General features: G+C 40.6%; 1 protein-coding gene across 2 annotated transcripts in view; it reads left to right on the plus strand.

Annotated features, from left to right (window-relative positions):
* The window catches only part of LOC137259029 (exocyst complex component 2-like), a 30,940-nt gene that overhangs the window by 3,343 nt on the left and 13,476 nt on the right, over nt 1–14,121 (plus strand). For both annotated transcript variants that reach the window (XM_067796733.1, XM_067796734.1), the window contains exons 4-15: nt 618–753; nt 1,571–1,614; nt 2,495–2,564; nt 3,019–3,143; nt 4,830–4,901; nt 6,006–6,151; nt 6,513–6,594; nt 8,647–8,749; nt 9,330–9,442; nt 10,880–10,957; nt 11,533–11,577; nt 12,739–12,869. In XM_067796733.1, coding sequence (XP_067652834.1) covers nt 618–753; nt 1,571–1,614; nt 2,495–2,564; nt 3,019–3,143; nt 4,830–4,901; nt 6,006–6,151; nt 6,513–6,594; nt 8,647–8,749; nt 9,330–9,442; nt 10,880–10,957; nt 11,533–11,577; nt 12,739–12,869 — 1,145 coding nt within the window. The remainder of the gene's footprint in view (nt 1–617; nt 754–1,570; nt 1,615–2,494; nt 2,565–3,018; nt 3,144–4,829; nt 4,902–6,005; nt 6,152–6,512; nt 6,595–8,646; nt 8,750–9,329; nt 9,443–10,879; nt 10,958–11,532; nt 11,578–12,738; nt 12,870–14,121) is intronic.

A 14,121-nucleotide genomic window follows, 5' to 3' on the forward strand; every position in this document is an offset into this window, starting at 1 on the left:
GTAACTTGTGAAATCACTTCAAGATGTGGTGTGACTGGATTTTACCAGGCACAATTTGTTGTGCATATCTTCATGAAAATAGAAATGTATTGCAAATTCATGTTTGTCTTTTTGAATGATTTTGCTTGTTTATTGATGAACACTGCACTTTCACATATTACCATTGTGTGATGGCTGGCTGTAAATATTTGTGTCTGAACCAGACAATCCCATGTTTGGCATTATGAGCATTGATCTATGCTATTAGCTTGACTACCTGATCCCGTTAGTCGCCTCTTACAATGAGCATGACATACTCCAGATCATTGCTCACCCTAATATTCATGGGTTGTTTGAATCATGAAAACCAGTTCATGCCAGTGTATTATGTACATAAATATCACAGACCATGATGAATTTTCTTTGCTGCGTCAACAAGGAGAAGCCCTATCCATATAGTTGGTGTAATGCTGTTAGTGTAGAGTCTCTGGGATCTGTTTTCATTCCTGAAAACCTTACAAAAGTGTGATGGAGATCTCCTCAAAGTCAGAAATTTAATTGCCAAGTGAAGTTCCTGATATGGATACTATATAAGGATCAAGGGACTCTAATGATCTCAATATTTCTATCATTTGAAGGCCCTCTTCAAGAATCGGCACTCTGGACAGATGAATCTCAAACTGTGCCCTCCAATCTCCGTCATGGTCGTGCATCATCTCCACTCACAGATCGGGAGGAGGATGACCCTCTTGGCATCTCAGATGAGGGAGAAAGGTAATTCAAGGTTTTATTACCCAAAATAACTCTGCTCAACATCATGTCACAACTGGAGTGGGTAGAAATGCATTTGATCGATTGCATTGATGTACATCTGAATTATCACCTCCTCGATTCAAGTATAGACAAATCTCATACATCATCTTATATACCTTGCTGGCTGTAAACAACATCTAACATGGAGTTTAGGTGGTCAGAGTTGCTACCTGTAATGAATTTGAACTTCTATCGTTCATGGATGTGCCACAGTAGATGATATAAAACGATACAAAAATGTACCTACAGAGCATCAAGAGTAGTTTTCTGTGTCTGTTATTTCATCCATCAGTTCTGACTACTGATCCAGGCTCTGAAGTAATTATGTGAATGTACAGTACACTAAATCATTGTTCGGGTTAGAGGAGAAACCTGTGTATTTTATGCAAAAAATAATAAAAACATGCGAAAAATATTTTGTGTGCTTGTTCTGGATGCATAGATTCTGACATACTTATTTTGTAAGGAGTATCTTAAAATAGCAGTACCTCTCTCAGCAATATTCCAGCTAAGGAGTCTGGACATACCAGTGATGAACAACATGAGGGTCGATCTACGCAGCTATGATATGATGACATGTGTCAGCCAAGACAGCAAGTCTGACCACTCGATACGGTTAATTAGTTTCCTTCTACGACAAGCAAGGGTTAAAAGATTTTTTCTAACCTGAATCTTCACAGTTCGTTCACAAGAATGAATACTGAACAGACACACCTTTCCAGCAGTTAAAATGAACCCTGACACATACCCAGTCTACTTACATTCGAATCTTTTTCAGAGGCAAGATTTCTGAGGAAGACCTGTTGGAGATGTTTCCTGAGGGTGAGTTACCTGTTTTTATCGTGCTCACAAGATGTCAAGTTCTTGCAAGTAATGCCCTGTGCCATTTGTGTTGTGTATACAATCAGATAGATCTTAATGTCCAAAATAAAGATATATTGTTGTGGATATTGAATGTTGTTTCTGGGCACCATGGTAACTGCACTCAGGAGCGTGCACTATTGACATTTTTATCAGGACATAATCTTGCATGATTTAAAATTGTAATATTGCTTAACAAGTGGGAGAGAGTGATATATTTATGAAATGACCCCATGAAAATTCACTAGCCAGTTGGGGTGATGACTGTGGAGGCCTGACTGGATTTTTACTAGCCATGGGTAAGCAGACCAGTGACTATTTCATATGGTGCATCACTTCCTCTTGTCATAAATTATGAACAGCCCCTTATGGTTGATGGGGGATGGCTGTTTGTGTCTGCACCGACAACAAATGTAATTTGCCATGTTATCAACTACAGGCTCTATTTATTACATGCAAGAGAAGCGGTGAAGTAGCTTAGTGGTTAAAGCATTCGCTCATCATGGAGAAGACAGGGGTTTGATTGCCCACATGGTTACAATGTGTGAAGCCCATTTCTGGTGTCTTCCACAATGATATTGCTGGAATATTGCTAAAAGCAACATACAAGGAAAGCTACTCACCCATCATTACATGCCCGCTTGATATTCCTTAAATATTGCAAACATTGCATGAACATTTTTAGGAGTTTCATTGTTAGAGTCTTTGTCAGTATTGAGAGTATATTACCATGCTTATATCCTACATTATTCACTCATGGTTATTACAGTGATTGCATAACCGTAGAAGGTTTTAAGGACATTTTAAAGGCATAGGTTCTTAGTTCTTCTTTTCACTTCAGCATCTGGGAATATTTCATTAGAAAACTTTACACCGGAGTGGTACTTGCTGGAAAACCACCAAAACGCAAGGTATTATAACTGTATGGTATCTTTACTCTATTTAGTAAATACTAGCTGTTTAAATCCTGTCAGAAGTGTTGATGGAAACATAATTTTGCTGTTATGATAACACTTCTATATTCTGTATTTATGCTGACATCTGGAATGATTATGGATCATTGAATATATTTCTTTGTGTATAGGGGCGGTTGGGTTGCCTATTGGTTGTCATGCTGAAGGCCCTTGTTCAATACCCTAAATGGGTACAATGTGTGAAGCCCATTTCTGGTGTCCCTGGATGTGATGTTGCAGGAATATTGCTAAAAGCAGCATAAAATTAAACTCTTTGAGTATGGGTTACTTAGCAAATGTAATTAAGACTTTTGGAGTCGGCTGGGGTTGGGGTGGGGGAAGAGATTCTTCATTCTGGACCTGGATGTATACATAATGTACAAATCTTTATTTCCTCATTTGTCCTTGTTAGTTTTGAAGACCTGAAGGCAGGGCTGGCTCACATGCAACGTAAAGCTAGCCAGAGATCAGAGGGACCAATTGCAATTGTTCGATCCAACCTGACAGCAATCTTGGACTGCCTGGATAGTTTGTCATGTAAGTTTGCAACTGTAAAACTGAGCCTTGTGTGATGGGATACATGCTCTTTGTGTAAGCAGACAGTTATAAGTCTCTGTCTAGTTTAGGGCTCAAGGGACTGTTAAAGGGTGGTTTATGTGGCCTGCTTCACTTGATTTCTAAGAATATTACAGATGAAATGTCAATGACCATGGTCAGGAGTCTAAACCTATTACAGTTAGTGATTTCATCGTAAGACTGGAGAAGCTCAACCCTTGTTTCTTTGAACCTAGGGTATGTTTCTTACTAATCGTACTGAAAATGTACCTGTGAAGATCAGGGTTAGAATGGTCTCGGTCAACCCATGCTTGTCGTAAGAGGTGACTAACAGGATCAGACTCGCTGAGTCTTTTTACACATGTTATTGTTTCCCAAGTGTGTAGATGGATGCTCGTACTGTTGATCACTGGATTATCTGGTCCTGACTCTTTAATTCACAGACCCCCACCATATAGCTGAAGTATTGCTGTGTATAGTGTAAAACTCACTCACTTACTGAAAATGTATGATTGTGTAAGGCTGTAGGTACAATTTGGATACCGATGTATGATATAAAAACCCATATGTTTATGCGGTCCCACTGGATTCTGTATATTCTGTAAATTGTTAGCATTTATGTGAAATCTGTATTCATGAATAATCTCACATCTCTTGTCCCTTGTAAAATCCTGTATTACAATGCCCTCTGGGTAACCCTTTGTAAGTAGGCTCCATGCTATTTGTGGTAGGTGATTAGGATGGTCGTTGGGTCTCTGACCCTCTGAATATTCATGTCACCTGCAGCAGTGGCCACCTGTGGAGACCATCTGTCTGGTGTGACCAGCTGACTTTGAGGTCTTTGTCACACTGGTGTAATGTACAATACTAATGCAATCAGCCATTGATCTACCTGACTCACACCTGGTGACACACTGCAGTTCACTGCTGGAAGTGAGATAGCAGAATTATGTAGTCGATTACATTGATTGTTTTTGTTATTATGTGGCCCAGGGAAATTTGCACACTGTCAATTCCTCACAGTCTAACCCATCTCCGTTCTTTAAGTTTGAGTTTACTGACTTGAATGCCGTAAAGTTCGTCTGTTAAAAGAAAAAAAACCAAACTATATGACAAATAGCAACTTTAAGAATAAGAACAATTAAAATCAATCATGCTGTTTTTACCTTTTATCCAGCCAAGGGCACTTACTTTTGAACTGTTGATATTTCCAATTATGTCAGAGATGGTGGCAGTTTGTGCCCAATACGGTAGTGAATGTATTTGGATGTTTACTAATATTTTATTATGCTTTATTCTTTGTATACATAATTGTATAATCTGACTTCACAAGATTCACACTAGTGATTCACACGTCTAGTGCATAAAGGTGGAGATTGTGCTGGTGTGATGTCTCAGGATGGAAATGTCACAATGGCCCTATGTTAGTGAAGGGCTGTGTCGGAGTGAGGAAGTGCCAAATCAGTGTAGGTTCATGTTGGGAAAGTGATGTGTTTGTGCATGGCATAATGGACAGATACCTTTCCTACTCTCAGAATGTTTATGTGTCAAGACAACCAAACAGAGTATTATTGTGACGAGTACCCTAACCAGATATTTAGAGGAATGAGATGAAAAACATGAAGACTGTATTGAGTCTTGTTATGAGACCTCATTGTTGTGTTTCAGCCATGTATGAGAAATTCTCTACAGATGATATCCGTGGTGACTGTATGAACTCCTACGCAGTGCTGCTTATGCGTGAGTACTTCGTAATACAGATAAATCCTGTTAGGTTGCACAGATCATCAGCTGCCTTGACAGTGCATACTCAATAATCAAGTCTATACCAGTAATCTGAAACAATTATGTACCATATATTACTGTAGATAAGCTGAATTTTGAAGACCAAAAGATGCAGTCTGTAGAGGGGGTTCAGCTTATATATGGGTAACACTTTCATCAAATGAAATGTATCCATGACATTGTATCCATTTTCTGTTAACTGGACTTCATTTCTAGGCATGGGTAGACGCAGTATGATTGTGATTTTTATGAATGAGAGAGATTGAATTTATAAATTATCAGTGCAGTCTCTAGTATGATGTGGATGTTCAGTAATACAGTAAGTCAAAAAAACCTCTTGCGTCAGTAACTTCAAATTGTTACCAGCCCCAAAACGATATAACCAGACCAGAACTGAATTTATCCAGAAGAATGGAACATGTAGAGCGTTTACCAGCCTGTCTGACTGGCTGTAAATTTAGAACATTCGTCAGAAATCTAGCCTGTCTGGGGTGGCTGGACGGCCTTATTACATACACGGAATAATACTAACTAAACAGTATCAATAACTAGAGATATTATTAGGAATTGATTGGCGCCGCCTGGTTCTCACTACTCTAGTTATGCCTGTACAAAAACATGACAAAATGAGAAGTGAACTGTATGGTACCTCTCTTGGGGATTTCCCCAGATAACTCTGGACAGTCAAGTTGTGGATTCATGGGAAGAGCAGTGTCCCAGTACTCATCACTTGAGGATTGACTTGTATTATTTCAGTTCATTGAGGTATGATTTAAAAAACAGTGTGCAAACTATATTCATGTGTAAGGATGGTGTATTCGATCCTGAATATGTATGAATGTTGTTAAAATGTCCCATGCACAAATGATAGGGGTTAAACAGAAAGGGAATTCAACGATTGTAAATGGGATTCTCTGACAATGAAAGTAGTGCACTTTGATTGGCATGGCTTCAGTTTTTTTAAAACTAATTTTCCATGCTAACATCATATATCTGTAATACTGCAAACATCACCCTAAAACAGTATCCAGAGTCATGACTGTTGAAGTTTGACTCCAGAGGCCAAGTCGTGTGCAGACGGACTGTTCCAGGAGGTGTTGGGGAGAAAGGACAAGGCTGACTCTACCAGGAACGCCCTCAGTGTTCTTCAGAAGTTCAAGTTCCTGTTCTACCTGCCACTCAACATTGAGAGAAATATACAAAGGGTAGGCATTTAGGATGCCCCATACACCAGTGATCAGAAAGCATGATTTAACATTACAAACCATTTCCTGTATTTCTTCAAGTGTCCATAAGGTTCTTGTAGTGTCCTGATCATTGTGTGGACGATTACCATCAACATGCAGGAAGAAGCCATGGAGATTGCTAAATAGGGTTGTCAGGGAGAGTTGGACAGTAGTAGGATGACTCTGGGAATTGTTATGGAAACAGGCAGTTGTAAATACAGTTGCTATGGAGACCCAGAATGGTAAGATGACTAGTGGGATTGCTATGGAGACAGAACTAAGATGACTACTTGGTAAGATTGTTTTGGAGACTAGCCACATTTATTGTTTTTGACTTCAGGGTGACTACAACATTGTGATCAACGACTATGAGAAGGCTAAATCTCTGTTTGCAGACACTGAAGTTGGTGTGTTTAAGAAAGGTAATGCACCTATCCTGTATCATCAGTATATGACATTGATGCTGGAATAGGCTTTGTAAATAGTTGCCGTATTATACAATAAACAGATGTGTTATTATTCAAAACATCATAAAACTTGTAGCCCATTTTGGATGGAGTGTAGATAAAGTTTGACATGTTTGAACTCCAAGAAAGAAGTGTTAACTGATTTCTAGTTTTGAGACTCTGTTTGACACCGTCGGTTCCAAATTGATTCCCGCGCTTCAAATACTCAATAACATCCGGAAATTGGCCAACACATGATGTTTACTGACATAGCAAACAAAAGGAAACCAAAGGGTATTACTGTCTGCACTCGTTTACATTGAGTACGGGTAGAGCAGTGAAGTGTCATCAGCTGGCCGTTTCAGCTGGTTCCATGGTAGCATCTGGAGCTGCTCATTTGTGACGTCATGCTGACTTTATGTCACAATATGATTTTAATGACGTCATCACTGCTGATGTCACAACAAAACAATTGTTTGCGATGTGTCTACGTGTCAATATGCATCAAATAGTCTTGCAATTTCTGTACATCAAATCCCATTTGATCATGTTTTTCAACCAATCAATTACAGAACACGATGACTTTTGGTCTACAATGCAAATTACAGGTGTAGTTCTTAACTGTGACATGGGGGCTGTGGCCTAGCCTAGGGGTTAAAGTATTTGCTTGTCACACAGAAAACTCAGGCTTGATTCCCCACATAGGTACAATGTGTGCAGCCATTTCTGGTCCTGTTGTGATATTGCTGGAATTCACATGACCCAACTAAAGCTGCTGTATATGCTTCTGTTGTGATGATGACTTATATTTTTAGGTGTCTGTTTATGTTACACAGCGTTCTATCTATTGATGTGACACCCTAAGTCTGTTCTGTGTTACACAGTGTTCTATCTATTGATGTGACACCCTAAGTCTGTTCTGTGTCACAGTGTTCTATGTATTGATGTGACACCCTAAGTCTGTTCTGTGTCACACAGTGTTCTATCTATTGATGTGACACCCTAAGTCTGTTCTGTGTCACACAGTGTTTTATCTATTGATGTGACACCCTAAGTCTGTTCCGTGTCACACAGTGTTCTATCTATTGATGTGACACCCTAAGTCTGTTCTGTGTTACACAGTGTTCTATCTATTGATGTGACACCCTAAGTCTGTTCTGTGTCACACAGTGTTCTATCTATTGATGTGACACCCTAAGTCTGTTCTGTGTTACACAGTGTTCTATCTATTGATGTGACACCCTAAGTCTGTTCTGTGTAACACAGTGTTCTATCTATTGATGTGACACCCTAAGTCTGTTCTGTGTTACACAGTGTTCTATCTATTGATGTGACACCCTAAGTCTGTTCTGTGTCACACAGTGTTCTATCTATTGATGTGACACCCTAAGTCTGTTCTGTGTCACACAGTGTTCTATCTATTGATGCGACACCCTAAGTCTGTTCTGTGTCACACAGTGTTCTATCTATTGATGTGACACCCTAAGTCTGTTCTGTGTCACACAGTGTTCTATCTATTGATGTGACACCCTAAGTCTGTTCTGTGTTACACAGTGTTCTATCTATTGATGTGACACCCTAAGTCTGTTCTGTGTCACACAGTGTTCTATGTATTGATGTGACACCCTAAGTCTGTTCTGTGTCACACAGTGTTCTATCTATTGATGTGACACCCTAAGTCTGTTCTGTGTTACAGAGTGTTCTATCTATTGATGTGACACCCTAAGTCTGTTCTGTGTTACACAGTGTTCTATGTATTGATGTGACACCCTAAGTCTGTTCTGTGTCACACTGTGTTCTATGTATTGATGTGACACCCTAAGTCTGTTCTGTGTCACACAGTGTTCTATCTATTGATGTGACACCCTGAGTCTGTTCTGTGTTACACAGTGTTCTATCTATTGAAGTGACACCCTAAGTCTGTTCTGTGTTACACAGTGTTCTATCTATTGATGTGACACCCTAAGTCTGTTCTGTGTGATCCACTGTTCATAGACTGTGTGACTCAGCCTGTTCTATTTTATACAGTGTACCAGCAGGTGGAGCAGAGGATCAGTGAGTTCCGGGGGATGCTGCATAGTAAACTGCTGGAGCCCACCATCAGCCTGGAGGAGCAGAAGAAGCTGATCAGGTCAGTCCACAGCCCTTCTCACAAATGGAGGACGCTATGTCTGTCTAGAGGAGGGTGTGTGGGGTGGAATCAAGGCCCCCTTACCTCTTGTCTGCATTCAGGGATTCAGGGTTACAGTACAGTACAGTACAGTACAGTGCAGTACAGTGCAGTACAGTACAGTACAGTATAATGATTGCAGAGTATGAAACTCCCAAAAATTTCCGCCAGACCACAAGGCTTCTTAGATGTAAAACTTGCCAGGCCTGAGCAAAACTTACTGCCAACACTATTAACTTCATAGATAGGGTACATATTTAAATTTTAACCTGACTGTCAGACAGGTGAATTTGAGAATCTGGCACACCATGTTGACAATTACCTGTTCCCATGTGGTCAATCAGACATGTATTTCAAGTGCTGGCGATTACTCATACTTATGACATATTACAACACTAGCAAAATCATCTAGTGAATATACTAGTCCAAAACGGTAAAGTGTCACTAACCAATAACCTCAAACACAAGGAGTACCATGTGTGGATGGTGGAGGGGTGTTGTGTGGTGGACAGTTGCTAATGTAGAAGCAATACTTCCACAGATACCTGATCAGCCTGGAGTATAACGGTGACCCGGCCTGGGAGTGTCTGGTGAAGCAGCAGAAGTGGCTGATTGGACTACTGCATGAGTGTAAGGAGGACCACCTAGAGGCAGGTTGGTACCACACTGGTGTAGGTCTGGTCTTGTGTCTGTACACAGGGGCCACACTGATGTAGGGCTGGTCTTGTGTCTGTACACTGGGGCCACACTGGTGTAGGTCTGGTCTTGTGTCTGTACACTGGGGCCACACTGGTGTAGGTCTGGTCTTGTGTCTGTACACTGGGGCCACACTGGTGTAGGTCTGGTCTTGTGTGTGTACACTGGGGCCACACTGGTGTAGGTCTGGTCTTGTGTGTGTACACTGGGGCCACACTGGTGTAGGTCTGGTCTTGTGTCTGTACACTGGGGCCACACTGGTGTAGGTCTGGTCTTGTGTGTGTACACTGGGGCCACACTGGTGTAGGTCTGGTCTTGTGTGTGTACACTGGGGCCACACTGGTGTAGGTCTGGTCTTGTGTGTGTACACTGGGGCCACACTGGTGTAGGTCTGGTCTTGTGTCTGTACACTGGGGCCACACTGGTGTAGGTCTGGTCTTGAGTCTGTACACTGGGGCCACACTGGTGTAGGTCTGGTCTTGTGTGTGTACACGGGGGCCACACTGGTGTAGGTCTGGTCTTGTGTCTGTACACAGGGGCCACACTGGTGTAGGTCTGGTCTAGTGTCTGTACACAGTGGCCACACTGGTGTAGGTCTGGTCTTGTGTCTGTACACTGGGGCCACACTGGTGTAGGCCTGGTCTTGTGTCTGTACACTGGGGCCACACTGGTGTAAGTCTGGTCTTGTGTGTGTACACTGGGGCCACACTGGTGTAGGTCTGGTCTTGTGTCTGTACACAGTGGCCACACTGGTGTAAGTCTGGATCTCGTGTCTGTCACTGTGGCCCCACTGGTGTAAGTCTGGTCTTGTGTTTGTACACAGGGGCCACACTGGTATAAGCCTGGTATTGTCTGTGTACACAGGGGCCACACTGGTGTAAGCCTGGTCTTGTGTTTGTACACTGGGGCCACACTAGTAAAAACTTGTCCTTGTGTTCAAAAACAGACCCAGACTTTAGATAGTCGTTGTGTCTGTAGACTGAGGCCAATACTCTTGTGACTATTATCCATGGGGAAGATCCCCAAAGAATTGATCATGTATGCTCAGTTATTAAGAATTTTATGTTTATCTTGTCAATAGAAACTGTAAATGTTCACAGGACATTGCATGATCATCACAGTGAGCTCTGAAAACATGGAGCTGTAGGATTAAATTTTGATGTCACATCTCAGTGGTTATTATAACCTTGAATGAATGATTGACTGACCTGATGGTCACATATTTAGCATTCGGTTAACTATAATATAGACCCATGAATATCTCAGTTAGAATTTGTGTTTAGCAACCCATGCCTGTTGTAAGATGTAACTAACATGGCCATGTGGTAATGCTTGTATGTCATCGTATCCTGACCAATGTCCCTGTTGACAACTGTAGCTGATGTTATCCTTCAGACAAGGCTTCTGACTGGGACATGGATATGTCATCTGGCAGACTGCGAGTTCCTCTTGGTACTCCCAACTTCAAGTCCAGTAAGTAATAGCATGCCAACTACCTAGCCATTGCTTGTTAGTCAGTGGTTACAGTGTATTGTCTCAGATATCAGGAATTGTTAACCACCCTGCCACTCGCCAAAACAATTTGGCAAATGTGAATGGCATCTGTAATGGAGCAATGTTCATATCCGAAAGACTGAGATGAAACTGTCAAGATTCCTTTGTGAAAGCTGCAGTGCATGAGCAGGTTAGGGGACTGACATTGTGTGCTGATGAAGAGGTGAGTGACTTTGAAGGAGTGGATTCAAATCCCAGATGGGACTCAACCCAACGAAAGTACAAGAAAGTGTAGTCCTAACTATAACATATGTTACATTTGACACTCTTTCTAAATGGCATTGTGCACTCATTCCTTTGAATGTTTTGAAAAAAGAAATTATTCCAGAAATGTGTTTAAAAATACAAATTAAAGAATGGATACTTTTGCATGTGTTATGAAGTATTGATGCTCAGTAATTTCACCAGGAATCTGTGGGATAAGATGTGGCAGGGGTATTAGGAAATGGAATCTGCTGATGTTTGTGCTGATGAAAGGTGATGGTTCGTTACAGGTGTGTCCAGGGAGTCCAGTTTCACTTCCTCATCTGATCAACCAGGTAAAACTTGTGTCAAAACTTGTTTTCCTTATCCTGACCCATGCTTATAGTGCTTGCCTCCTTTTATATGAATGATAGTGGAACACTTAATATCCCTTGTAGTTCTCCCTGAAATATGTCAGTTAGGAGATTTGTTTTACAGGTTTGATCAAACAAAATTGAAAACTTTTCACTCTATACATAATAATAGCATGGTCCTGTTTGTGTGTCTGTGTGTTTGTGTGTCTGTGTGTGTTTGTGTGTCTGTGTGTGTTTATGTGTCTGTGTGTTTCTGTCTCAAATTCAAGGCAGAGCAAGCCATATAGAATTCAGATGAGATATATTATTTGGTAAATTAATGCATAGATTGAATATATGACACCTATTTATGGATCATGACTTTGTTTATTTTTTGCCATCAGGTGAATGATTTCAAAGAGTTTTCAGTTCTTGATGTATAGCTGTTACTTTGAGCATTGGACTGATGTGTTATCTGCTATTATTACACACACATGGAGAAGATAATTCCTAAGACTGTTTAATATTTTACAATGTCATGACACATTATGTGATAACATCACATGATGCTGTACATATGAAGTCAAAGTGGTTTACAGTTATTACATCACAATACTAGTACTTCTGTCACAATAGTATTTGACCTTGCTTGACTCGCTGAAAACTGAAAGTCACACCCTTGTTGAATTCAGAAGAAATAAGTACTTTGCTCGAAATTATTTTGCTAATGTTTGGGGAGTAATAAATAAAAGGCTAAACTGAGCCCTGTGGAATACCATATTTATGAAATTAGTGAATGGCATTGGCAACGAAATTGCTTGAACTCATTAGATACCAAACCATTCACTTGTTTCATAAATATGGTATTACATGGGACATTATTTAGTATTCTCTCTGTAATCATCAAAGTATCATGATAAGCTGTGTAGCCACTAACCAAATCACCGATTCGTTGTTACTGTTAGTCTGAACTGTTGCAGTATTATGGTTGTAGTTCAATTATAACTGACAATTGTTCATCTCATCTAGTCCTTCATCTCTTGTAGTCGTTTGTGCTTATCATACGGTTGCTGCGTAGGGTTTCGCCACCATATTATTCAGAAATAGTTCCTGTTAGCAACAGTGTCTGTCTTTTATGCCCATGCTGACCTTGTCGTTTGTCAGGTGTCAAGTTCAGAACCCCCCAGAAGGTGTTGTACATTGAGGACCTCACAGACATCATGATGGACAACTTCCCAGACTTCTGGAAACTTGGACAGGCATATTTCACAGGGGATTTTATGCTGAAGCTGGAGGTAGGAATTTTACCAGAAGATTCAGTAATGGACGTCCATTCCTTTCACTACCGGTAGTATCCATGTTTTATAGTCAGAAAACTCATGCTGTATATGGCCACAGATAAAGTGTCCCCACCTTGTAACATGACCACACCTGTGCAAACCTTCAAAAAAAGGCTAATTTACATATTTCAGTTATAACATGACCCTGAGCAAAGCTTGTCATCAGCACATACATGATCTGTATATTTTTAATAAGAAGGTCTATTGATGAAGTCAGGCTCATGGTAATAAAACTCCGAGATGAAGCTGCTAGGACATGTACTTTATTCCTTTCGCCTTAGCTAACACCAACACAACTATGCTGGCCGGCACATGGTTCCTCAGTGACCTCACTGACATCCCTTGTGCATCTCTTGGGAATGACTTGTGCATGCCTCTCATGCAAAGCTACTCTCATTTCCTCTCCAGTACTCCAGCCACCCATGCGTACAAATACATTAACATCGTAGCATCCCATTGTTTTTTAATGATGCTTGATTGAGTAGAACAGTATGAAGTGTAGTCTGTATATTGTCTCTGATGCAGTTTATGACATATCTGTTTGTCAGTTGAGTGTGTTATGGTCACTTCTGACATTACGTATCAGTACATGCTGTGTTGCATCCAGTGTGTACAGTCCATTTGGTTTTTGTTAGTTTGCAGTTCATGAGTCTCAAATGAAATCAAACCATCTGTAGTGCAATTTGATTGACTCTATTACTCCCTGGCAGCAGTGCAGAAGTGATCTAACATCACAAGAATCACAATTTGCTGTGCAGAGTTATTGCCCTTATTTTTGCAAGAATCTGATGATCTAGGATTCATGTGTGCATGATTAGGTTTGTAAGGTTGTCAGCACCATAACCATACTTTGTAGGGTTTTATTGAACTGGTGAACATAGAAGATTTCCATCAATCACATCAGGGTTTCTTTTCTGTATGATGTTGATGTCTTGTCGTTAGACTAAAATGCAACTGAAAACGATTGCTAAACTGACTGTCACTCCTCTGTGGTAGATATAAAAAATGATGAAACATCATGTTTGTTCCTTTTACTTAGAATCCCAGGGCGTATGGGGATAGAAATATTGCCCAGGGCCCTGTTTCACAAAGCTCTTTTAAGCCTAAGATATCTTAAATTTTCTCGTAGCATTCGTACCTCCTATACCATAACATAGGAGGTATGAAAGCTTTCAGAACAGTTAACGAGTTATCTTATATTTTCTCG

The sequence above is a fragment of the Haliotis asinina genome, chromosome 12 (genome assembly GCF_037392515.1).
Source record: "Haliotis asinina isolate JCU_RB_2024 chromosome 12, JCU_Hal_asi_v2, whole genome shotgun sequence".
NCBI classification, from domain to species: domain Eukaryota; kingdom Metazoa; phylum Mollusca; class Gastropoda; order Lepetellida; family Haliotidae; genus Haliotis; species Haliotis asinina.